At 45.5% G+C, this 27,180-nt stretch overlaps 1 protein-coding gene across 1 annotated transcript in view; it reads left to right on the top strand.

Moving 5' to 3' along the window:
* Nucleotides 1-27,180, top strand: part of LOC309653438 (polyprenol dehydrogenase-like) — a 188,216-nt gene that overhangs the window by 157,141 nt on the left and 3,895 nt on the right. Inside the window, exon 6 of the mRNA XM_082448131.1 lies at nucleotides 8,945-9,152. Within this exon, the coding sequence (XP_082304257.1) occupies nucleotides 8,945-9,152 (208 nt within the window). The remainder of the gene's footprint in view (nucleotides 1-8,944; nucleotides 9,153-27,180) is intronic.

The following is a 27,180-nucleotide window of genomic DNA, read 5'->3' as shown; positions in this document are numbered from 1 at the left end:
GCAGAAACTAACACAGTATTGTAAAGCAACTCTACTCCAATAAAAATTGCTTAAAAAGACAATAAAAAGGTATTTCCTAGCAACCTGCCCCCTCCAAGTAAATTTTATATATACCTTATAGTGTATATTTTACTTCAGACCATGCCAAATATAGCCTTTTAATTCTATAATAAACATACAAAAAATTACCTTTAAAAATCCCAAAAGAGCCCCACTCACTCTTGTTCCATTTTAAAGGCTTGACAATAGACTGTTAAAATGTTAAAACTGTGTTAAAAACAAAACAAAACAACTCAGGGTGTGCGGCCAGGCATTGGGAATTTTAACACACTCTCTGAGGGGCTCTTAATGCATGCTGACATTTGAGAACCACTTGGGTTGAAAACATGCTACCTTTCGGGGTAAAAAAAAAAAAAAAAAAAAAAGGGTGAATTCTTGGCTCGCACCTGATGTAAACACCGCTGGTGATGACGGTTAATTGCCAAGATTGATTTGCTGGCTTGGATAAGGAGCGTTCTTGTCAAGCATAAATCACTTGTAAAAGCATAAAGTGTTCCAAACCCAGGTGGGTTGTTACACACGAGAGGGCTTGTCACCTCTGCCCGGCTGCACTCAGTCCCTCCTCCTACAGAAGAAATTCCAATGGAAGAGGTGGGCAGAATCTCTGGAAAATTGTAGTCAATGAACAAGACTCGTGATGTAGTGGATAGCTTTGTTAAAAAAAAAAAAAAAAAAGTTATATTTAGGGGGAAGAGGGTGAAAAAGCTATATACAATTTAAGTAAAAAATTATATATTTAATATATTTAATACTTGTATATCTATAATATTTAATTATATATAATATGTAAATGATATAAAATATATCACTTGCAATATTTATGTAATTATGCAATTATAATTATATGTTTATAATTATAATTTACATATATGTGAGAGGGAGAGAGAGACTTTTTTTTAAAGGTATCAACTGTGCACAAAGCTCTGTTACATCTTTTTTTAAAAATTGCCACACAATATTATATAATATTATATAAGTTACAGGTGTAACAACAGAGTGATTCACAGTTTTTTAAGATTCTATTCCATTTACAGTTATTATAAAATATTGGCTATATTCCCTGTGCTGTACAGTATATCCTTGTAGCTTATTTTATTTTATTTTTTAAATTATTTTTTTTTTGGCCACACCATGTGGCTTGTGGGATCCTAGTTCTCTGACCAGGGATCGAACCCACACCCCCTACAGCTGAAGCACAGAGTCTTAACCACTGGACTGCCAGGGAAGTCCCCTTGTAGCTTATTTTATACATAATAGTTTATATCTCTTACTTCCCTCCCCCTCTATTGCCACTCCCCTCTATTGCCCCTCCCCCTATATTACCCCTCCCCCTATATTGCCCCTCCCCCTTCCCACTCCCCACTAGAGTTGGACTTGTTTTCAGAAACTACCTCCCATGCTTGGAGGGGCTGACAAGGTCGACCAGCGGGCCAGAGATTCAGGGAAGCGGTGACGTTTGCAGTCTTGAACCTAAAGACTAGGTGACTTAGGTAGAATTTCTGTGCTGTGATGTTTGAGGCCAGATCCCTTCTTCTTTTGGGGGAACCTCATTCTTTCCCCCTGAATGCCTTCACCTGATAGGATGAGGCCCACCCACATGGCCGAGGCTCACCTGCTTTACACGCAGGCTACTGGTTTCATGGTTCATCTCCTCTGAAAAATACCTTCCTGGCACCATCTAGGCTGGCATTGGAGCAAACACTTGAGCGTGGACACGTGAAATGAACTGTCAAGGGCACAGATGTGGGCAAGGCATTCTGTAGGTGACGCGCCGTGGTGTCCGGGAGACGGGTCTGCCCACTACCCACCCTGCACCCTGACTTGTCTCCGTGCTCAGCCTCCTGCGCCCATGGGCACCTCGGGACCCAAGGCACCCTCTGCAGGGGTCACATCAGAGGTGCCCCAGCTTCGTGCCAGCTCTGAGGGTGACCGCACGGAAAGACCCCTCTGTACCTCTCCTGGGGGCAGCTCCTCCTGCTTATCCTTGAAGCCTCCCCTCTTAATGCAGGCAGCTCTTTCCTGGGCTGCCCTCGGCTACAGAAAGAAAGAAAATGGTACCCTCCTACCTCCTCTCCTCGGACCCAAACCAAAGCGAGTCCCCCATCTTGACTCTTGACCTCGGAAGAGATCAAGAGATTAAGATTTGCTCTTAGTGGCGAAGTTAACAGAACCCTCTGGATGCGGGAGTGGCTACGTCCTGTGTCACCAACCGAGGTGCTTCTTTGGGTACAAGTGCTGCGTGTCCCTGGGTCTTGTGGCTCCGTCCACAAAGGCCCAGCTGCAGACCAGGGCTCAGAGTGGACTTTCGTAGGGTTCCTCACAAGCACACTGTCCTCATGGCTTCCTCTCCCCCCAAGAAACTTACATCTTATGGGCTTACTTCCTCTGAACTTAGAAAAATCTCCTTGTTTTTATTGGCTTTCTCTCTTCTCTATTCTTCAGTGGAGCAAACCAGCGGAGTCCACATTTTTATGATTTGTACCAAGTAACTTTTGCTTTTTTCTTTTTTGGCCACGCCGTGTGGCTTGCGGGATCTTAGTTCCCTGACCAGGGATCACACCCAGGCCACGGCAATGAAAGTGCCAAGTCCTAACCACTGGACCGCCGATTCCCAAGTCACCTTTGCTTTTGTAAAACAGTGGTTACTGTATGAGTTTCCTGGGGCGGCCGTGACAAAGGACCAGAAATTTGGGTACCTTAGAACCACGGAAAGTTATTGTCTCGAAGTCCTGGAGACTGGAAGTCCAAGGTCAAGGTTGGCTGGTTAGGCAGGGTGGGTCCCTCGTGGAGGCCCTGGGTGGAACCCACCCAGGCTCAGTCTCTTCCAGGCTTCTCTGCAGCCTCTGGAGTTTTCTGTATGGCACGAGTCTTATTGGAGTGTAGCCCACCCAAACGACCTCAGTTTAACTTGATCACCTCTGTAAAGACCCTGTTTCCAAGGAAGGTCCTCTTCTGAGGTCCTGGGCGTTAGGACTCCAACAGAACCTCTTCTGTTATGGGAAGAGGGGGGAGACAGTTCAGCCCACAGCACGCACCATTGGTCCCTCCCCAGTGGATAGATCCTTAACCTTTTAGGGCTCACGTTATTTCAGCCTGACCTTGCTTGGGAGACACAATAATCATTGACACATTATAGGCACGGCCCTGTCTTGTCGTGAAAATAGCCGTCTTGGTTTGAGTTTCCCAAACTTATTTAACTCTGGGGCAGTTTTTCACTATTTTATTCATAAGTACGTCTTCGCATCCTCGTATATCGTTGGTTGTGGCACCTCTGTGGTGAGATGTCATGTTATAAATAGGCTGTCCTGCATTGACGTGGTTTTCACTAAACATTTAGCATGTTCAGCGTGTGTCCTGGGACCCCTTACAGGCAGCCGGCACCCTTGCGGTGCTTCTGTGACCAACTCTAGCAGGTGTTTGGATGAGGCTGGAGTTCACAGGGGGCCCTGCCACATCCCAGGCTGTCTCTGCCGACTTCCCTTCGTGGAAGGACAGAGGCTCTTCTTAGCTCACGATATTTTCGGAGGTCCTGGTGGGTGGTCTCTCTTTCCATCATCCTCCGTCATGTTAAACGTAGGACACCAAGGCAGAATGCAAGGCAGTCGTTCGTCTTGTCAAGGGAAAACTTGAGTTTGGAGCTGAGGGATTCTTTTCTTGCCGACTTACTGTATATGGGTCCTACTTGCAGGCCGATCGTTTATCAGGCTCGACCAGCATCCAAAACGCGCCAATTGGAAACTAGGTTGTGGGTAGTACGTGGAGTTTCTGTAATTGTGTTTGCCGTGTGCTGATGTGTTACTGTCTCGGAATCGAACTTTTAAGGGAAGCAAATGGGACTTACTCGTATGAAGTGAACATCACACAGTCAGACACACACACACACACACACACACACACCCACACACACACACCCACACACACACACCCACGGTGTCCATCAAGGTAATCAATGAAGAGCTCCTTTCTTATCATAAACTGTCCAGGCCGGTTGGTTTTTTCTGATCTCCAACGGCAAGAGGGGAATAATGTTTTCTGTAATACGCCGAAAACACAGACGTCAGACACCCTTAATCATATCCACATTCAGGGTCACGTGTGTTTCACTGGGGTTTCCCTTCAACAGGAAAGCTCAGTGAATTAATGGTTTTCAAGATATTGTCTTATAAATCCCATAGTCATAGGCACGATTTCCCATGGGACTGAGGGAGTTCAGGAAATGGACTCCTCGTGAGACACTTAAAATAATGCAGAATGGTTTTCTAGGACGGGTGGGCGATAGTTTACTTGTGGGCAGTGGAGAGCAGTGCTCAGGAGGGACCTTGACCACTGGTGTGGAAGTAGTTAAAAAATCAATGGCGCGGAGTAGAAAGCGTATGGATTAATACGGTGTAGGTCAAAGATGGTGGAAAGCCAGTGAGAAAAGCCATCTTTAAGGTAGGATGGAATATATATATATACACACACACACACACACACACATATATACACACACACACACACATATACATATATGGGTATATATATAGACACACATATATAGACACAAACATATATATATATATGAATATGTATACACATATAGAGACACATATATATATGAGTATATAGACACATATAGACACACATATACATATATATGAGTATATATATAGGCACATATATAGACACATATACGTATATATGAGTATATATATATAGACATATATATGAGTATATATATGAGTATATATGTAGACACAGGTACATCTATGTATATATGAGTATATATACACACATATAGATGCACACATATATGTATATATGAGTATATATACATATGTGTGTATACACATATGTATACACACATATACATATATGTGTATATGTGTATATACAAATACATATACACGCTCATGCAATGTGATCGATGGCCATTTCTTGGTGGGGAAGAACACTGAAATCACTATGGAATTGATTTTCAATTCTTCTTTGAGCTTTGTAATTTTTTTACAACCCATATATATTTGTTTTATAATAATGAAAAATTAATATTATCCTTAAAAAGTTCTCCCAAGGTATACCTTTGGTCCTACTGAAGGGGACCAGAACATGCCAGCTCCAAATGTACCTCTTTGATACATGGGATCTTTTGAGCTAAAGGCAATTGAGAACAAGCAGACCCAGGAAACGCTCTTTACTCCCCCTCACCCCGCCCCCAATTGTCTAAAAAATAAAGTATCAATTTACGGTTTTGTAAAGGAAATTTACATTTATCCAGGGATTTTCCATTTGTAGTAATGTCTCCATTCCAGGAAGAGAGCTACTCCTGGAGATGACTCTTTTCACCCGAGAGACTCTTATTTGCATAACAAGACAGTCCTTATTTATATACACACATTTCTTCCCTTCCCATAACTTGCCTCCTCCACCCAGAATCCCAAAACCCCTTTTCCTTTGTTTACCCTAAGATGGTATATAAGCCTCTATCATCTGGCCACCTCCTTGAATCACATCATTTTGGGAATTCCTATATGTATGTATGTAATTAACACTGTTTTCTCTTGTTAAACTGTCTTTTAGCAGTTTGATTTGCAGGCCCCAGGACAGAACCTAAGAGGATAGAGGGAAGAGAGTTTCCCCCCTACAATACTTTATTAAAATGTAGGTTTTACATGTGTATATTTTAAAAAGTAGAAATATGTGGGTGTGCATTTATTGTCATAGGCAATAGTAATTTTGTCTTTGATGAGAACTTGAAACCTCATTTCCTTAGCAGAAATGTATGACCTGCTACATTCTTGGCATCTTGCTAAGCATGGGGGCACTAGCTGACCGCGTGCACTTAGCACCTGGTCTCAGGTGGCTCAGTGTAATTACTTCAATGGGTGTAGATCGGCTGTCAGATGAATGCCAGATGCAGACCAAGTACAGTGCTCAATCTTGTAAATGCCACATACTGTTTACATGAAACACAGGTGTCAAAAAATCCAGTGTCCTCTTCCCAACCAGAAAGCCAAGCTGCTTCAATTTAGGATAGGATTTCCCATCTCTAAGTAATGTTTTCCTAGTTTTTAATCAAGAACCCCTTTGAGAACTATCGAGTCTTTGATTCAATACACAGGTTTGCATATGTTGTGTTCAAAATATCATTCTTCACCTTTCCTTCTCTTGTCTGTAAGGTAGAGAAAGTGATGGGGGTCTGAATATGCTAACTCAAAATATGCCACTTTGACATACAGGTTATTTTGAGCTTCTTGAGAAGCAACAGATGCAGACATATGCCTTTCTGGAGCCTCCCTTATCTGACTAAAAGCAGAAACTTGTGAGAAATGAGGACTTCCCAACTCTTTGGGGTTTTCTCTTCTTTTCTATGAAGTTCCCCATACATGTAAAATCGGTATACTTCTCTCTTTAATCTGACACATGGTGGTTTAATCTGCAGGCCTCAGGTACAGAACACAAAAGTACAGGAGAAAAGTTTTCCTCCCCGACAGAAAGGCTACCACAAGACTCTCTACTTTTGTTTCAGATTGACTTTCAAACTAGTTACGAAGTAGTTACATCAATAGGTTATTATTTTTTGAAAACAAAGATATATTTTTATGGTTTCCGTTCTGCCTTTTTGACACCATTCATTACAAAAGCAGCGTATTAAAAATCTCATGTTTCGAATCAAGCCATGCAGACATTTCATGAATTTCTTCTACCTCTGCTTAAGTTTGTGGATTGATTCTCCCTTTCAGCTGCCTTCTGTCTGTTAAAATTGCAACAGTCTCTTCATTGTTTTAAACACCAAGTGTCTCTGCCATTCCTCGGGGCTTTATTTATAAACTTTCATGGGGAATCATGTCCTCTTGTGTATCGGCTTTGATTCTTTTCCAGTTCTACTGTGGATGTTTATTTATCTTTAAATCCACCAGGGAACCTCTCCTGAAATTACTTGTACTCTTGATTTTTTTTCCTCCTGTAGAGAAATGTATTGACTTCCCCCCCCACATAGTATATTTAGAGAATTTCCGTTCTCTCTTCTCCATGCTACCGTAGAAAACCGTAGTTACATCACTCGTCGATTTACCCTTGAGGAATCTGCACATTTATGGTTCCCTCTCTTCCTTCTAAATTCAGGATTCCTGTTCCCTCCCAGACAGCCCTGGTAATTCAGGAGCAAACGCGTGCACGTGTCAAAATGGCCCAGTTCCAAGGTGAAAGTTCAGCCTTTCTCTCCCCCCACTTAATAACTCCCTCTTTCCTGGAGCTCTCTCCTCTTCTGGGGGGAAGAGACAGGAGGAATCTGCCAAAAACAAGTATCTTGACGATAATTGGGAGGTTGTCTTGGATCAGGGGAGGGCATCTGGGCTCAGAACTGTGCTATATTTTTGTCTTAATTCCTCCCTCCAACTAAAGATCTGTTTGGAATTCCTTTGGCCAACGCCCTGCGGCAAGCTTGTCAGGTGTCACCCTTGGCTGACTTGTTCTGAGTCATCTTTAAGACAGAGGACTTGGGGTTTATTTTCCAGCTTAAACTGCGTGGACCCGAGGCCAAACCTCAGGGTTTGCCTGTGGCCTCTTGTGACGAGAGGCTGTGTGATGGGCACACCGTGGGGACATGCTGATGAGGAAGAAAGATTCTACCCAGGAAACAGCAGGAGGCGGGACCCAGTCCGAAAAGGGGTTGATGTGGTTGTCGCATAGGAAGGGACAAGCGCCCATGTGTGCAATTTACAGAATTGAGGTTTTTCAGAAAGTCTCACTCGGCAACTAAGCATACGAGGCTTGATTTCTCTGATACCCTTTCTTGTACTGTTTTCTACGTTCTAGTATTTCCCTTTTCCTTTTTTTTTCCCCTTCTGTGCTTTCCTTGGTCACGTTTTCTCAGTTCACTTTCCTGAATCATTTAGTCAATTTAGTTCATTTATTGCAATCTTGTTTTTTTTATTGGCTGTGTTGGGTCTTTGTTGCTGCGCGCAGGCTTTCTCTAGTTGCGGCGAGCAGGGGCTACTCTTTGTTGCAGTGCATGGGTTTCTCATTGCGGTGGCTTCTCTTGTTGCGGAGCACAGGCTCTAGGGGCTTCAGTAGTTGTGGCACGCGGGCTCAGTAGTTGGGGCTCGCGGGCTCTAGAGCACAGGCTCAGTAGTTGTGGCGCATGGGCTTAGTTGCTCCGTGACATGTGGGATCTTCCCGGACCAGAGCTCAAACCCGTGGCCCCTGCGTTGGCAGGTGGATTCTTAACTACTGTGCCACCAGGGAAGTCCCCATTTATTGCAAATTTTAATTCTTATTTAGGAAGAGCCTTTGTCCGTTGAATTCCAAAGAGTGTTTTTTTCTGTGTTTCACGCGATGACTCTGATTTCTTTCTTTTCATCTTTGACTGTGTGAAACTCCCACGAGGGTGAGTTCCATGGATGAATTTTCTCCCAACTTAGGAGACACCTCTGAGATTGAAAGAGAGAGAGTAACATAGAATATGGGGCACATCCCACCGGAAGAAGGAACTCAGGTTGGGCTGTATTCATATCCCATAAAATTCAGGAAAAGGAACTATGGGCCTGAAGAAAGTGACTAATCCCTAACAAATGAGAAACGATGTGTTTTGCCAGAAAGGCATCCCCGGTTGTCAACATGCTGTGCCCCCCATAACATAATCTGCAATGATAGGAAGCCAAAATAGACAGGCTGCATCCGAGCAGGACACGCGTCAGGGCCTGTTTCCCAAGCGCTGAGCATTCGGAGGGGAGAAAAACGCAGTCAGTTCTCAGAGATGGAGACGATTCTCGTAACACACTTGAACTCAGGTGCGTGTGTAGCTGCCCTCAGCCTGTCGCTGGAGATTGCCTCCCGGCCGGGCGAGGGGACAATCGGGGCCAGATGCCCGCGTTTCACACCCTCTCCCGCTTTGCTTCTGCAGCAAGAGCTACTCGGCGCACGCGGCGTACGCCCAGAGCAAGCTGGCCCTGGTGCTCTTCACGTACCACCTGCAGGCGCTGCTGGAGGCCACGGGCAGCCCCGTGACCGCCAACGTGGCCGACCCCGGCGTGGTGGATACCGACCTGTATAGACACGTCTTCTGGGGCACACGGCTCATTAAGAAGCTGTTCGGCTGGTGCTTATTCAAGGTAAGGCTGCGACGGTCGGGCGTGTCGCTGTGGCTTGCGCGCTGCGAGCCCACGTGTGCAGAGTTCGGTTTCGCCTTCCCGAAGCGGCCGGGCTTTCTGTGCTCGTGCCCGGGGGGTCCTCAGGACGATGAGGTCCCATTGCCGAGATAAGTAGCACCGAGGCAGAACCCTCCCCTGTGTGTCCACGCGGGTGTCGGCATTATTTTGCTCTTGTTGTTGTTCGAAAGGAGAAAAGTCGATTTCGGTCAGAGGCTGGCGGCGGGCTTGCTTTTGCTCCCAAAGACCCTGGTCATGTGGGCGTGTCTGACCCGGGACTGATGGGTCTCAGAGGGTCGTGTCTTGAAAGAACAGGCGGCATCTGGGGCTGTCCTTCTGGTCTCTCCCTGGCCCTGGTTTGCGCGCTCTTGAAGGGCGTTGGAAGGACACGCGTCTGCCTCTAGAAGTGAAAGCCGTGTGTCTTCCCCTCCCGTCTCCGTCCTGTTCGGGAATAATCGTGTGTGCTGCCCGCTTGTGTCTGTGAGGCCCTGTGCGCCGTGTCTCCTTGGACAGCGCTTTGCTTCTCTTTGACTTTTTATTTTCTGTTGGCGTACAGTTGATGAACCATGCGGTGTGAGTTTCAGGGGTACAGCACAGCGATTCAGTTATGCATATGCGTGTGTCCACTCTTTCTCAGATTCTGTTCCCATTTCGGTTATTACAGAATGCTGAGTAGCGTTCCCTGTGCCCTTCGGCAGGTCCTTGTGGGTTATCCATTCTACCTGTGAGGGTTTGCATCTGCTAACCCCAAACTCCCAATCTATTCCCCCTCCCGACCCTTCCCCCCATAACTATAAGTTCCTTCTCTAAGCCTGTCAGTCTGTTTCTATTTTGTAATTAAGTTCATGTGTGTCATTTTTTTGATTGCACATATAAGTGATACCACACGGTATTTGTCTCTGTCTGACTTACTTCACTCCGTATGACAACCTCTAGGTCCATCCATGTATCTGTACACACATTATAGGTCATTGTGAGATAGTGGGTAGAGTTCCCTGTGCTCTACCGTAGGGCCTTGTTGGTTCTCTATTTATATTATATACAGCCGTGTGGACATGTCAGCCCCAGTCCCACCAAAGGCCGCTTGGAGAACTCATCTGGGTCCCACTGAACCTCAGCAGACCCCTCCCCACGGGGCACTGGGCACCCAGGGCACAGCACAGCCATGGCCGAACGCCGGGGGGAAGGGCGGGCTCTCACAGTACACGTGAACCGGACACAGGGGGTGAGGCCGGCAAGTAGGAGGTGGGGACACACAGAAGGCTTGGTGACATGTGCCTGCCGCCACGGCCATGTGGCTCAAATGATGCCAAGTGAGAAATGATGAATGCCAGGCCCCCCGAATCCCTCCGATTAAAGGTTCCCCGTGTTTCTGTTTTGGTGTCCCTCCTGCCCCATTTTGCCCACACAGAGTGAGCCCTGACAATCTAGTATGCAGGGGTCTCTGGGTTTTTTTTTTAACGTTCGACTCCATTTATAGGTATTAGAAAATATCAGCGATGTTCCCGGTGTTGTACGCTCTGTCCTTGGAGCTTATTTTATGCCTAATAGTCTGTACCTCTGAATCCTCTCCCCCTATGTTGCCCTTTGGGGAATCTGTTTCTTGATCAAACTTCCTTTCTGGTGCAGTTAGGTTCTTATCCGTTTTACCCTGATAAGTGCAATAATCATAAGAAAAATTAACATCCTGTCCGTCACCCTCTGTATGAGATACAAGCTAAAAATAATTCCTTTATATAAATTTAATCCCCAAGTAACCCGGTGGGGTCCATAAAGACCATGATTGTCATTATTTTACTGTCCACACTGGAAGCATAGGGGTGAAATTACCTACCTGCCCAAGGAGGCCCCGTGCCCCTAGACACGTTGGAGTTTCTGTGATTATTTCTTGTTTTTCTTTAAAAAAAATTGTTTTTTATTTTTGTATTTTTTTTGCTTTTTATTGAAGTGTAGTTGATTTACAATGTTGTGTTAGTTTCAGGTGTACAGCAAAGTGATTCAGTTATATATATATATATTTTATATATATAGAGAGAGGTATATTCTTTTTCAGATTCGTTTCCATTATAGGTTATTGCAAGATAGTGAATATAGTTCCCTGTGCTCTACAGTAGGTCCTTGTTGATTATCTATTTTATATATAAGAGTGTGTATCTGTTAATCCCCAAATCCTAATTTGTCCCTCTCCCCCCTTTCCTTGGTAACCATGAGTTTGTTTTCTATGTCTGAGTCTGTTTCTGTTTCATAAATAAGTTCATTTGTATCATTAAAAAAAAATTAGATTCCACATATAAGTGATATCATATGGTATGTGTCTCTGTCTCACTTACTTCACTTAGTATGATCATCTCTAGTTGCATCCATGTTGCTGCAAATGGCATTATTTCATTCTTTTTTATGGCTGAGTAATATTCCATTGTATATATGTACATCTTTGTTATCCATTCATCTGTCGATGGGCATTTAGGTTGCTTCCATGACTTGGCTATTGTAAATAGTGCTGCAATGAACATTGGGGTGCATGTATCTTTTTGAATTAGAGTTTTCTCCAGATATGTAGGATTGCTGGATCACATGGAAGCTCTATTTTTAGTTTTTTAAGGAACCCGCATACTGTTCTGCATAGTGGCTGCACCAATTTACATTCCCACCAACAGTGCAGGAGGGTTCCCTCTTCTCCACACCCTCTCCAGCATTTATTGTTTGTAGACTTTCTAATGATGGCCATTCTGACGGGTGCGAGGTGATACCTCATTGTGGTTTTGATTTGCATTTCTCTAATAATTAGCGATGTTGAGCATCTTTTCATGTGCCTGTTGGCCATCTGTATGTCTTCTTTGGAGACATGTCTGTTTAAGTCTTCTGTGTGATTATTTCTTTAGAATAAATTCTTAAAAAGGAGTTTGTTTATCTAGAGGCTATGCACATTTAAAATCTGGTACCCAAATTCCCACAACACATTTCTGCTGATAATTTTCTAGTGTTTTGCCCCTAGACCATATGTGGTCCCATTTAACTCTGCATTTTTTTTTCACGTTAGCAGTAAGATGGTATGTTTACAGGGCAGTGTCTGGCTTCTTGTTAGGATTACGTCTTTCTTTCCTCTGACTGTCACCTTTCAGTGGGAGGTGCTGATCGGCTTCCACAGTCTTGGCGGGTAGACCATATTCATTTCTTCCTCACCACGGGGTCGCAGAGATTAGAAACGATGATCGCCAGAGCCCAGGAGGGGAGGGTGGATGCCATAAATGACAGTGATTGCCCTGAGTTCTCCACTACTGGGCTCTCCTCAGTGCAGCATTTTGGGGCCACCCGTGGAACTCAGATTCTGACAAATATGAATTAACAGTTACAACCGGGCCCCAGCATCCAGTCAACACCAGCTGTAATTACATCTTCGTCAGCAGGCCATCAAAACCCACCTCTCCTGAATCACCCGGTTTCCCTTTGTGGTTCCGTTTGAAATCTAATTTCCCTTTGTGAATGTGACAACTTGTGCGAACTGTTGGTTCGTGTTCTCTGGGGACACTTACCTGTGTGTGTGTGTGTGTGTGTGTGTGTGTGTTGCGGAGGGGAGGTGATGATTCAGGAGAAGCTTTTCTGTATATTAGGGACATAATCACTTGTTTCATCTTCCACGATTGGTCCCCAGAATTCTTGTGCCTTCTGGTCTTAGAGAAAGTACTTTTTTTTGCCAGAATGAGTCAAGGGGTTAACTTTTTTTTTTCTTGTTGTAAATTGTTTTGTTGTTTAACTTTCATGGTTTCTGGGCTGACGTTGTGATTAGAAATCCCCCTCCAGTATTTTTACCTGTGACAACGACTGAATCCTTAGTCAGCCTGGGTGATGTCTGCAGGGGGTGATGTAGGAGGACCACAGGTGCTCATTCCTGTTCAAACTGGGAGCCCTGTGTCCAAGGGCCCATCCTTCTCTGCTGACCGCACACCATGACGGTTACTAAAACCGCCAACCATGACACTTACTAAAGGTGTTTCCTAAAAACCTTCCCTTGCTTCCGTCTGTTCTGAATTTACTTTTATCTACACCATCACTCTCTTGTCTTACCTTTCCTGACTCTGAACTGATTATCTTTCCAGACCACCTTTTAGATGATTTTGCAAATCGAGAAAAACAGCATCTAGGAGGAGGAGGTCTCCCACGTAGTCATTTGCTCACATTTTGTACATTTTGGTGGTGGTCATCTTTTCACAACCGATATAATCATCGTAAGAAGACTTAATTTGGGAGGGGGAATTTTTTTTTTATTATTGGAGTATGGTTGCTTTACAATATTGGGTTAGTTTATACTATACAGTAAACTGAATCAGCTATACGTATACATAGATCCCCTGGGAGGGAGGATTTTTAACTTAATTCAGGGAGCCCCAGGATTTCAGACAGCGCTGTCCTCTGTCTGAATATAGGTCAACTCTCGTTTGGACCACGTCTTTCTTGATGCTTGCGATATTGTGGTTTATAATAAGAAATATATGTACTTGGTCTTTGTCCCCATTTCTGCACAGAGCTCCTAAAACCCTTGGAGTTTCCCAAGTGTTGAGAGCCTGAAAGGTGTCTCTTGTTATGTTCAAGAGGTGTGCCCTTTGGAACTCACTTAAGGATGGTAGCTGGTTGCCAGGGAAACCAACCAGCGACTAAAGGGTTGGAATTTTCATTCCCACCCCCCTGACCTCCCGGGAGGGGGAGAGGGCCTGGGGGTTGAATCCATCACCAATGGCCAATAATTTAATCAATGGTGCCTGTGTCATGAAGCCTCCATAAAACCCCCAAAGGGCAGGGTTCAAATAGTTTCCTAGTTCGTGAACACATGGAGGTACCAGGAAAGTGACAGCCTGGAGAGGGTGCGGGGGTCCCCTGCCCCCTCCCCAGACCTCACCCTCTGCATCTGTCCCATCTGGCTGTTCCTGAGTTATCTGCTTTTATAATAAACCGGCGATCTAGTGAGTAAAATATTTCCTGACTTCTGTGAGCCATTCTAGCAAATTAACTGAACCCAAGGAGGGGTCATGGCAACCTTCCATCTATAGCCGGTTGGTCCGAAGCACAGGTGACCACCTGGTGTCGGAATTGTGGTGGAGGGAGGGGTAGTCCTGTGGGACTGAGCCCTTCACCTGTGGGGTCTGAGGCTACCTCGAGATGTGTCAGAATGGAGTTGAACCGTAGGACACCCAGCTGGAGTCGCAGAATTGCTTGTTGGTCTTGGAAAAGCCACACTTGGGAACTGGTGATCAAAATCTTAGAGCTTTTCAGAGGTGCCTTATTAATTCTCCATAAATGCCCATATATTTATTGCATTTATTCCTGATTATTTTATGAAATGCTGATGTTTGTTTCGGTTCTGAATAGGGTTTATTAAAAATATTACAAACCCTGAACACAACGAATAAATAAAATATTTAAAAGTCAAAAATAAATGAGCACACATGTCGTCACATCTGCCATGCCGTGCTTTTCTCCAGATGCGATTTCCTTCCTCCCCCGAGACGTAAGCCCTATCCCAGGTGTGGTGTTACCCGTTCTCCTGTTTCTCATTACATGGGTGTGTCTCTGAAATTTAATTTTGCATTTTTTCATCCTGACATAAGCAGAGTAATATCTGTGATTTGCTTTCTTTGCACCATAAATTTGTTTCCTGGGGTCGTTATAACAAATGACTACAAATCAGGTGGGTTAAAACCACAGACATTCATCCTTCTCCCGTTCCTGGAGACCAGACGTCTGAGGTCAAGGTGTCCCAGGGCTGCGCTCCCTCCAGAGGCTCCAGGGGAGGGTCCTTCCCGCCTCTTCCAGCTTCTGGGGGCTCCAGGCGTCCCTGGGCTCGTGGCTGCATCCCTCCCATCTCTGCCTCTCTTCACGTGGCTTCTCCTCTGTGTCTGGGTCTCTCCTCTTCTGTCTCTTAGAAGGACCCTGTCATTGGATGTAGGGCCACCCTCATCCAGGAGGACCACATCTCGGAACGTTCATGGCTGCAAAGACCCCATTTCCAAATACAGTCCTGTTCAGGGACTAGGGCTTCAGCATGTCTTTTGAGGGGTCACAGTTTACCCCAAAGCACTTAGTATTAAATGTTGGAGATCTGCCCGTGCTGGTGCATGTAGAAGTAGGTTATTGATTTCCGTCCCTGTGAAGTGGTCCACCTGCACATACATCATGGTTCAGATTCATTCTCAGGGTCAAGGACACTTGGGTTCTTTCCGGTTCTTTCCTGTTACCACAGCTATGCCATGATGGGTCCTCCACAGATCTCCACATCTCACTTCCTCTAGGGAATATCACAGGCAGTGACATTTTAAGGCTAGAAGGTTCTCACATGTTCACGTTTCCTGGGAATTCCATTTGGTTTTCCCAGTGCACAATCCAGGTACTGAGAATTCCCAGTGGTTTACATCTTCATCATATGCGTTAAGTGTTGGACTTTTCAGTCTTTGCCAACTTGGGTCAACCGCCAAGCTCTTCAGTCCTGGAGCGGGAAATGGCATTTGCTGTGTTTTAATTTGCATTTGCATTTCCCGAAATGTCCTTGTGGTTGAACGGTCTCCGTGAGATCATTTGGCATCTGGATGCTGGTTTCTGGGAAATGCCTTTTCCCCATTTTTCTAGGGGGTGTTTAGCCTTTCTGTTTTGGATTCATCTCTGTTCTTTATTCTGGCTGCTGATTTGTATCGGTTATGTATGTTGCCAATACTTTTTGCTTTGTATTTCCTGCTTCAAGAACATACAAAAAAGTAATATTGTATGGTTATAACCAAAGATATTAGAACACAGGAGAAAAATATTTTGAAAATGGAGAAACAAAAAAATAGATCCATGTATATCTGTGTGTATATCTACACACACGTACGTATACATGCATACATACATATGGAGTATATGGCATGTATCGTTTGTGGAATGCACACTGATTTATAACTTCCTAGATGCACACAGTTATATGGAAGACTATTTATTCAAGGGACATGATTCCTTCCCAAGTAATTTTGATATTTTAAGAAATACTGGGCTTCTCTGGTGGTGCACTGGTTCAGAATCCACCTGGCAATGCAGGGGACACGGGTTCGAGCCCTGGTCCGGGAAGATCCCACATGCTGCGGAGCAACTAAGCCCGTGCGCCACAACTACTGAGCCTGTGCTCTAGAGCCCGTGAACCACAACTGCTGAGCCCGCATGCCACAACTACTGAAGCCCATGCACCTAGAGCCCGTGCTCCACAACAAGAGAAGCCACCGCAATGAGAAGCCCGTGCACCGCAAAGAAGAGTAACCCCCGGCTTCCCTGGTGGCGCAGTGGTTGAGAATCTGCCTGCCAATGCAGAGGATACGGGTTCGAGCCCTGGTCTGGGAAGATCCCACATGCCGCGGAGCAACTGGGCCTGTGAGCCACAATTACTGAGCCTGCACGTCTGGAGCCTGTGCTCCGCAACAAGAGAGGCCACGATAATGAGAGGCCCGTGCACCACGATGAAGAGTGGCCCCCACTTGCCGCAACTAGAGAAAGCCCTCGCACAGAAACGAAGACCCAACACAGCCATAAAAATAAATAAATAAATAAACCCAAAGTTTAAAAAAAAAAAAATTAAAAAAAAAATTTAAAAATAAAAGAGTAACCCCCGCTTGCCGCAACTAGAGAAAGCCCGCACGCAGCAACGAAGACCCAACGCAGCCAAAAATGAATGAATGAATGAATGAATAAATTAAAAAAAAAAAAGAAATATTAAGATTCCAAAATTTCTATCACATTATCAGAAGAATCACATTATAACGGCCTCACTGATTACAATGTTCAGTATACTCTGAGCCTGTACTGCCTGTGGTGATGGCTTTATGATTCATTGTATGTGGGAACATGGAAATATAATTTCAAAATATAGGAAAACAGTGTTAAAGAAAATAAATGTCTATTTCATTTTAAAAAACAACAAAAAAAGAATAGACAAAAAAGTGATTTTACCAATTCCATCACTGACATCTTCTACTTTCTAATAGATTTTCAGTCTCAATTTTTTTTTTAAGCCATATGCTTATTTAATCTGCATATATGGATCAGACTGTCTCCTTTGACTGTGTGCTGCTTTTGAAAATGTTCCCATCTACTCTATAGGCAATTAAATAGTAGCTCATGTCCTGGTAGCTAATTTGTTATTTTGAAGGGAAAACATCTAATGTTTCTCTCTGAAGAATACTTATACCTATTATCATTTGTATATTATACTTTATCATATGCTATGTTGTATATCATTCCTATCTTACTTTTTTTAGAATTTATTTATTTATTTTTGGTGGCGTTGGGTCTTCGTTGCTGCATGCGGGCTTTCTCTAGTTGTGGCGAACGGGGGCTACTCTTCGTTGCAGTGTGCGGGCTTCTCATTGTGGTGGCTTCTCTTGTTGCAGAGCTTGGGCTCTAGGCATGCGGGTTTCAGTAGTTGTGGCGTGCGGGCTCAGTAGTTGTGGCTCACGGTCTCTAGAGCGCAGGCTCAGTAGTTGTGGTGCACAGGCTTAGTTGCCCCACGGCATGTGGGATCTTCCCGGACCAGGGCTCAAACCTGTGTCCCCTGCATTGGCAGGCGGATTCTTAACCACTGTGCCATGAGGGAAGTCCTCCTATCTTACTTTTTAAAAAATAAAGTATCAGTTTAATTTTATAAAAACCTGACCTATGGGGCACAGGGTTAGGCAACTATGGGTTGGCTGCATGGTTTTGAGAATAAAGTTTTATTGGCACACATGGCTGCTTTCATGTTACAAAGGCAGAGTTGAGTAGTTACAACAGAGACCAGAAAGCCCACAGAAGTCAAAAGTATTTCTTATCTGGCCGTTTGCAGACAAAGTTGGCTGGCTCTGACCTAGAGAGATGACTGCATTTTAGTTTCCTTTCACTCCCTTATTTGGGTAGTGTGGATAAGTACATTCCCTAGAAGGGGTGGTCTTTATTTCTAGAATGATTCTGACCGTCGTGGAGCCTTATTCTGTAATACCCTGTGGGATTCTGTTCCCCAACGACTTCATTGAGCAGTTGCTTATTGATATTTATCCTGGAGCTGGAGATCCCCTTTCTGTGCTGTTTTTTGACAAGTGTGGATGGTAAAGTTTTGATGATTTGTTACAAAGAAAAAAAAAAAAAAAGGAAGAAAGAAAGAAAAGAGAGAGAGAATTAAGAAGCTTTTCTATTTCCCACCCTTTTGCTTCAGAATAGTCTAATTGTCATGAGAAGCTTTTGAAAAGTGGAACGGTTCCCTTTGAAAACTCTCAGGGTTTGGGAATTTTCGGAAAAGGCATTCTAAGTCAGCTTTCAAAATGCCTTCAATGCTTATTGCTTGGTTGAGGGTTTCTTCCTCCTCTGTGGTTAGTTCTGGCAGCATTCTCATATCAATAGAATCGTCTGTTTCAAGTTTTAGAATTAATGTGTTGTTACTAAGTCTCTTTCCTCCAGCCCAGGAATGCTCCTGATTCCAGTTGAATGAAATCAGCTACTCCCCTGGGCTCCTTTTAGACCTTCATTAACTCTTTTCAGTTTGCTTTTTCATCAGCTCACCTTTTAGTCTCTCAATTCTCAAGCAAAGGATTTAAAAATTTTTCAAATTTTAGGTTCTTTTGCTAGCAAAACATCCGTGCTTGGACATACTCACTCCCTATTCCTCCAGGAATCCCTCTACATCCCGAGAGAGTAGGTGTAGTTCTTTCTTTGTGGTCCAACATTGAAGTGAAACTTTTACCTATGAATCACTTTTTAAAAATCTTTTGATCATCACATGCACATTTGGATTTAAAATGTGCAACCACAGGGCACTGAGTAATGGTTCTTTTATATATAAGAGAGGAAATTATGGAAACTGTAGAATTACATAGTGGAAGCCTATTTGTTACCATGGCAATAAAGCAAAAGTGATGTGAGTTGTAAAGAGAAAAAAGCTGTAGGACAATGGCAGGCTCTGATGTCATCTTTATAATGATGATTGTATATCATCATTATACGTATTATTTCGTTACGCGTACGTGTGTGTGTGTGCATTGTGTGAAGTCTGCAAGGATGTGCCCTCAGTCCCTGGGGGGCCGGGGGGTTGGGAGTCTTGAGGATTTATGTGTCTTTATGTCCCTTTATGTCATTTAATGGCATTCTTTTATATCACTCCGAAACCTCTATTCTACACCTTATCAAAAGCCGTGGACTTGATTCCAAATTCAGAGCTGGTCCCCTGGGTAAACCAGTTAGTACCTTGAAAAACCCCAGCAGGTTGATACATTTATAAAGATAAGAGGCTTCATTGGTTCTTTCTACAGGCAAGTCAAGACCATTCCACATGTCTGTGCCGTAGGGTCAGGGAAGGTCTTCAGAGGGCGTGCGTGCCCTTCAGGCATCTAGGAAGCAGGCAGTAGCTTCATAAATCAAATCCAGCTCCGATACAGAAAACCTGCATCTCTCAGGCCGTCGGGCCCTTGCATTTGGGGGCGTCATCCTGGTTCCCTCCCCCCACTCCCTCAAGATCAACGTGTACCACGAAAAAGCACGAATTTCAATGCCGACTGCATCTGGTCCCCTGGTCGGGGCTCCTGTCCAATAAGCCCTTTGAAATTCCCTGTATCAGGTCTCCAGTTACAAATGACCACGTCTCCCCTGTGCAATGTGCCCTTGTCAGAATAACATATATGGTTGGCCGTGGTTGGTTCCCTTCACCATGCATCTGAATCTGTCCAGTGAAGACAGGAGATCAGAAAGTCTGGTCCTCGGACGGATGCGCTCAGCGGGTGAGAGGCCTAACTGAGCACCTCAAGGACACACGTCCAGGGAGCCTTCTCTCCCGCCTGAGTCCCGAGCTGCTCTGTTGTCGGGGACCGAGCATCCAAATGCAAGCACGCTGTCCCAGCAGCTTAAGACACGTGACACCCCCAGGTGACATTCCATCATGTCGTAGGGACCCACCATCGTGACTCCACGCTCCTTGGAGGTCAGCCTCTCGTCGGAGATGCTGGATGACCCAGGGGAAGCCCAAGGTCATCACGGGGTCCTCATAAGAGAGGTTGGGGGGCTGAGGGTCAGAGAGGGAGAAGTGACGGCAGAAGCAGAGGTCATGGATTCCTGGCTTTGAAGGTGGAACAGAGGACCATGGGCCAGGGGATGCAGTGGCCTCTCAGAGCTGAAAGAGGCAAGGAAACAGCTTCTCCCCGTGACACCTGCAGAAGGAATGCAGCGCTGCCCACACCTGGATGTTCGCCCGGATTCACTGTATGCTTCTGACCTCCTAGAATTTGAAGAAGATGGTACCTTTGTGCTGTTTTGAGCCACCAATTTTGTGATAATTTGCAAGAGCCCCCAGAGGAAATTCATACACTCTCCTCTCTCCTTGGATCTCAAGTGTCCAGACCATCATCTTGTGGCTTTTTAAGCTCATTGGCTTCAGATCCTGCCTTTCCGGGGCAGGTTGATAAGACTCACCTCTCAGGTGGGTGCCTGCATCACCTGCCTGTGCCGGGCGCTGCCCGAGACACCACGAGGGAATCCTTCTTGAAACATCAGCCCCTCCCATCCTGATGATGCCTTTGACACACGTTTTAGCAACACCCAGATGGCACCCACGACGTGCTGGATGTTGCACAGCACTTCGTAAACGTTGGCGTATTTAATCTGTATTCCAAGACCATGGGGTGGGCACGAATACTGCCCCCAGTTTACCGAGGGGGACATGGAGGGATTTTTTTTTTTTTAATTAGAAACGATTCGGTTTTATGAATGAACATATATTAAAATTCACAGTTTATAGTCGAAATAAAGTCTTTCAAAAATCCACTGTAGGATCGTTGATCAAAGCAAAGATGACAAGCATTCAAGAAACATCCTTGCCCTTCCGATACCGTGATCTGAGGACGGTGCACGGCACGTACCAAGCATGACGGAGTGTGTTTCCTGGGTGCCGTGTGCTGGGAAATGAGTATCGGATTCTGAATAGACAACAAGGTGCTCTAAACAGTGTTCCCTCTGGGATAAATAACATCTCCCATGTTCTATACACCTTAAGAGAAAAAAAAAAAAAGATCCCATCACCTCAGATGGGATTCCCTAGGAGGCATGGAGCAGGGAGTCAGTCAAGGCGTGATGTCCTTCAGACTGGTGACATCTACCTGCACAGAGCTGTGAAGACAGTTAATAGGGCATTGGGAGGTATGTCCCAACATCGTACCAGGCAATGGGTACTCCTGCTTTCTCAGCAATTTTCATGAGCGCTGAAAGGAGGAGGACGGTGCCAGTGATCTGCCCTTGCAGTGGACGCAGGACACAAAGGGTGCAGCCCTTGGAGGGGGTTGAAGGCTGGGCTAAGGTCCAAGGAGCCTGAACCAGGCTGGGACCATCGGTGGTGCAGAAATAGCTCAAGATGAGAGTGGCCATGCTGTCATTTCTCCCTTGTCTGCTGGGTCCCTCATCAGAACCCTAGATCCCCACAGATGGCGTGAGCTACCCCCTTCTCCATTCTCCCCAGGACAACTGGTCCCAGCTCCAATGAGTGTCTTAGACGTTGGCTCTGGGCTTCCTCCCAGGACGCCCGATAATGGATGTCAGTAGTGATGTTATTACAGATGGCCAGTAGGCACACGAAAAGGTGCTCAACATCACTAATTATTAGAGAAATGCAAATCAAAACTACAGTGAGGTATCACCTCACACCGGTCAGAATGACCATCATTAAAAAGTCTACATGTAACAAATGCTGAGGAGGACGTGGATAAAAGGGAACCCTCCTACCCTGTTGGTGGGAATGTAAGTTGGTGCAGCCACTATGGAGAACAGTATGGAGATTCCTCAGAAAACTAAAAATAGAATTACCATATGATCCAGCAATCCTACTCCTGGACATGTATCCAGACAAAACTCTAATTCAAAAAGATACACGCACCCCAGTGTTCATTGCAGCACTATTTACAATAGCCAAGACATGGAAACAACCTAAATGTCCATCAACAGATGAATGGATAAAGAAGGTGTAGTACATGTATACAATGGAATACTACTCAGCCATAAAAAAAGAACGAAATAATGCCATTTGCAGCAACATGGATGGACCTGGAGATGATCATACTAAGTGAAGTAAGTCACACAGAGAAAGACAAATACCATCTGATCTCACTTATATGTGGAATCTAAAATATGGTACAAATGAACTTATCTACCAAATAGGAACAGACTCAGACATAGAGAACAGAGTTGTGGTTGCCAAGGGGGAGGGGAGGTGGGGGAGGGACGATGTGGGAGTTTGGGATTAGCAGATGCAACCTATTGTATATAGGATGGGTAAACAACAAGGTCCTACTGTAGAGCACAGGGAACTCTATTCAGTATCCTGTGATAAACCATCATGGAAAAGAACATGAAAAAAGAAAACGTCTATATGTGTACAACTGAGTCACTTTGCTGTACAGCAGAAATTAGCACAACATTGTAAATCAACTGTATTTCAAAAAAACCCCCACGAAACAGCGATGTTGTAGGATCAGATGCATCCAGCCTCCAGAGCGTCCCGTGTACTGGAGGGCATGGTGGGGTGGACCTGGGGTCTGGTTAGAGGCCGGTGCAGAGGGGCAGAAGGAGATCGTTTTGAAAACGATCCTAGAGACCACATCACGCGGTCTTGACTGGTTGCCCGTGGAAAGTGAACCAAGAAAGACTCGGGTCATTTGGGGTTTGTGACTCAGGGAAATCGGGGTGCGTGGTGGTGGCTGTCCAAGAAACGGGGCAACCGGCAGGTGGGGATGGAAGGATGATTGACCCTGAGGTGTGTACGTAGGGCCTCTACCTCTGGATGCCATCTGGGCCGCCATGAGCGTCTGTCTGCAGCTCAGAGGTGCACATGGAATTTGTGGTTGCAAACATGCAGGCAGGAAGGGAGGTGACCCATGGGGCCATGGCCATGGGTGTGGGTGACACACCCATCATGACTGATGAGGAAGATGGGGAGGGTTGGAGTCTCTGGAAGAAGCAAGACCTGGCCATTCCGTGCAGCACCTCCCCTCCCTCCTCTCTGCCCCTCATTTTCGTGATTTGTTCATTCTGGATAATACCATCTCCTAAGACTGTTGTGTGCATTGCTGACATAATACATGGGAAAGCATTTGCAACACTGTAAAGCCCTGTATAATTATGTAGTTATAAGGCATTCGTGTTCCCCTCTCACCGCACACAGCTCGCGGCTCTGTTATGCACAGTGTAAACCCCACCCTCTGCTCTCTTTCCTTCGCTTTATTTTATTTTATTTTACTTAGTTTTTGTGCGCTTGTACCCAGCCCTCGACCCACCGCCTCTGCTGGTCGTCTGCTCCAGGGGCGCGGGGGCTCTTATCTAAATGATCTTTCTTGGCTTTCTTGGCTTCATGCAGAGAAAAGCTTCAGCTGTAAATATACACGGTGCTCTCCCCAGCCCTATGCCCCAGGCCCCCGGCGGGCATCTGTCCTTCAGGGATTCCGAAGCCTCTGATAAAAGCCACCATGTTTCCTATTGGGGTTTGGCTTCACATTTGAGACATCTCTGCTTTCTTACAAGTTTCCAAGAGGATCTTAGTTTTGTTGTTTTTTTAAGCTGCAGGTAAAATGGGAGATGTTATTTATCCCAGAGGGACCACTGTTTAGAGTATCTTGTTGCTTATTCAGAATCCGACTCTCATTTCCCAGCACATGGCACCCAGGAAACACACTTCATCATGCTTGGAAGAGCTCCTATCAATGGCAAGTGAACAGGGACAGATAATCCAGTTGTACTTGGAGCTGCAGCAGGTGTACCTGGGAGGTACAGCCTTCATTTTAAAAACTGTAGGAGGCACCGTCCTCAGATCACGGTATCAAAAGAACAAGGATGTTTCTTGATTGCTTGTCATCTTTATTTTGATCAAGGATCCTACAGCGGATTTTTGAAACGCATTATTTAGACTGTGAACTGTGAATTTTATATGTGTTCTTTCATAAAACTGAATGGTTATTAATATGTTAAAAAAAAAATCCCTGCATATCCTCCTCTGTAAATTAGAGGCTGTATTTGTGTGCACGCCGTGGTGTTGGAATACAGATTAAATGTGCCAACATTTACGAAGTGTTTTCCAATATCCAGCACGGCCTGGGTGCCATGTGGATGTTTCTGAGATGTGTTTTGAAGGCATCATCAGGAATGGTGGGGGCGGGGCATGCTTCAGAAGGATTCCCTCGTGGTGTTCAGGGCAGTGCCTGGCATAGGTAAGTGTTGTAGGAGTTTCTGCTGCTCCCACGGAAGCTGCTTGGACCAGTACCATGACCACTTTTGTCTGTTGGGTTCTAGCTCAAAGGGGTTTGGGGAAAGGTGTGCTGCTTTTTGGATAACCTGAAGACATCCTCATTTAAATATAGAGTTGGGACGTGTAGTCAACGGCTCGGGCTGCCCCAGTAGAACACTGCAGACGGGGCAGCTTAAACAACAGACATTTGTTTCTCCAGGTTCTGGAGGCTGGGAGTCTGAGATCACGGCGTGGGCAGATCAGTCCCTGGCGAGGCTGTCTTCCTGGCTTACAGATGCCACCTTCTTGCTGTGTCCTCACGTGGTGGAGAGGGAGTTCTGGGGCATCTTCCTCTCCTTTAAGGACACTAATCCCATCCTGGGGGCCCCACCCTCATGACTTCATCTAACCCTAATCCCCTCCCAAAGGCTCCATCTCCTCATAGCACCCCGTCGGGGATCAGAGCTTCAGTGTATGAACGCGGGGGTCACGCACATTCCGTCCATAGCAGGACGTAGGCATTCACTGGACACCTGTTTAAGAAGCATCTCCCACCCGCCATGGACGTTGCTGGTCTCGGGTCCATGTGGCAGAACCTGAGCATCGGGGGCCAGACACCCACACAAACACCCGGCATCCGGGTGAGGAAGCTGAGGCTAACGGAGAGTGGGTGGCTCCAGCAAGGTCTCCTGGGTCACGAGAGGTGATGCAGAAATTGAACCCTGGCCCTGGGACCCGCAGTTCTTTGGTGCCACTCCCTCCTCCAGAGGATGTAGCTAAATGTCCCAAAGTTAAAGTTGGGCGTGGGGGAGCATGTGTGTTGTGCATGTGACCGAGTGTATGTGTGTGCCTGCTTATACACACACGTGTGCATCTCAGCGTCTGCCAGACTTCCTTCCTTTCACTCAGGCGTGATGTGTCATTACCCTGATGGGTGAGGGTTAGGACGGTGAGATCGGATGTCAGGAAGAAGAAATGCATAAAACCGTCCATTTCGTGAGCTGTCAAAACATTTAGGAATTAAAAAGTACAAATGAGATCTCATTTCCTCTAACTTTATCATCTGCCCAGGGCTTGGAAATGTTCTGCAAATGCTCGGGGGTGGCTGTTTTTAGCCCAGCATCCATCATGTGTTTAAGTGGGGTAAGTGGATGAGATTAATTCTCCACGAGATGCATGAGCACGAAGAACAGCTCTTTTCTTTTTTTCGTGTCCTTTTCTATGTGAGAGAACTCCCTGGCTGGGCAGGGCCACCCTGGGTGAGCGTGTGTGGGCACATGGGGGTATATGCATGTAAGTGTGAATGTATGTGTGTGCATGTAAATGTATTTGTATGCATGGGTGTACGTGTGTGTGCGTGTGAATGTGTGTGCGGATGGGTGTATCTCTGTGTGTGTGTGTGGATGGGTGTATCTGTGTGCATGTAAATGCATGTGTGTGCATGTGAATGGGTGTGTATGGGTGTATATGTGTGTGTGCGTGTGAATGTGTGTGTGGATGGGTGAATGTGTGTGTGTGGATGGGTGTATGTGTGTGTGTGCATGTGAATGTGTGTGTATGGGTGTATGTGTGTGCATGTGAATGTGTGTGTGTGGATGAGTGTATATGTGTGTGTGCATGTGACTGCATGAGGGTGAATGTGTGTGCATGGGCATGTGTGTGTGCATGTGAATGCATGTGTGTGCATGGGTATATGTGTGTGTGCATGTGACTGTGTGCATGGAGGTATACGTGTGTGCATGTGACTGTGTGGATGGGTGTATCTGTGTGTGCATGTAAATGTGTGCATGTAAATGCATGTGTGTGCATGTTAATGCGTGTGTGTGATGGGTATATATGTGTGTGTGCATGTGGATGTGTGTGCATGGCAGTATATGTGTGTGCATGTGAATGTGTGTGTGGATGGGTGTATATGTGTGTGCACGTGGCTGTGTGTGTGTGGATGGGTGTATATGTGTGTGTGCATGGCAGTATATGTGTGTGCATGTGACTGTGTGTGTGTGTGTGGATGGGTGTATATGTGTGTGTGCATGTGACTGTATGCATGGGGGTATATGTGTGTGCATGTGAATGTGTGTGCATGGGGGTATATGTGTGTGAATGTGTGTGTGGATGGGTGTATATGTGGGAGTGCATGTGACTGTGAATGGGTGTATATGTGTGTGTGCATGTGAATGTGTGTGTGTGGATGGGTGTATGTGTGTGTGTGCATGTGAATGTGTGTGTGGATGGGTGTATATGTGTGTGTGCATGGGGGTATATGTGAGTGCATGTGACTGTGTGTGGATGGGTGTATATGTGTGAGTGCATGTGACTGTGTGTGCATGTGACTGTGTGTGGATGGGTGTATATGTGTGTGTGCATGTGACTGTGTGTATGGCTGTATATGTGTGTGAATGTGAATGTGTGTATGGCTGTATATTGTGTGTGCATGTGACTGTGTGTGGATGGGTGTATATGTGTGTGTGCATGTGACTGTGTGTGGATGGGTGTATGTGTGTGAATGCATGTGACTGTGTGTGTGTATGGGTGTATATGTGTGTGTGCATGTGACTGTGTGTGGATGGGTGTATATGTGTGTGTGCATGTGACTGTGTGTGTGTATGGGTGTATATGTGTGAGTGCATGTGATTGTGTGTGTGTGTGTGTATGGCTGTATATGTGTGAGTGCATGTGACTGTGTGTGCATGGGGGTATATGTGTGTGCATGTGACTGTGTGTGCATGGGGGTATATGTCTGTGCTTCGAAGTCCC

The sequence above is a fragment of the Balaenoptera physalus genome, assembly GCF_965194825.1.
Source record: "Balaenoptera physalus genome assembly, chromosome: Y".
Classification (NCBI taxonomy): Eukaryota; Metazoa; Chordata; class Mammalia; order Artiodactyla; family Balaenopteridae; genus Balaenoptera; species Balaenoptera physalus.
Note: the sequence above shows the minus strand (reverse complement) of the source record. Positions and strands in the feature narration are given on the sequence as shown.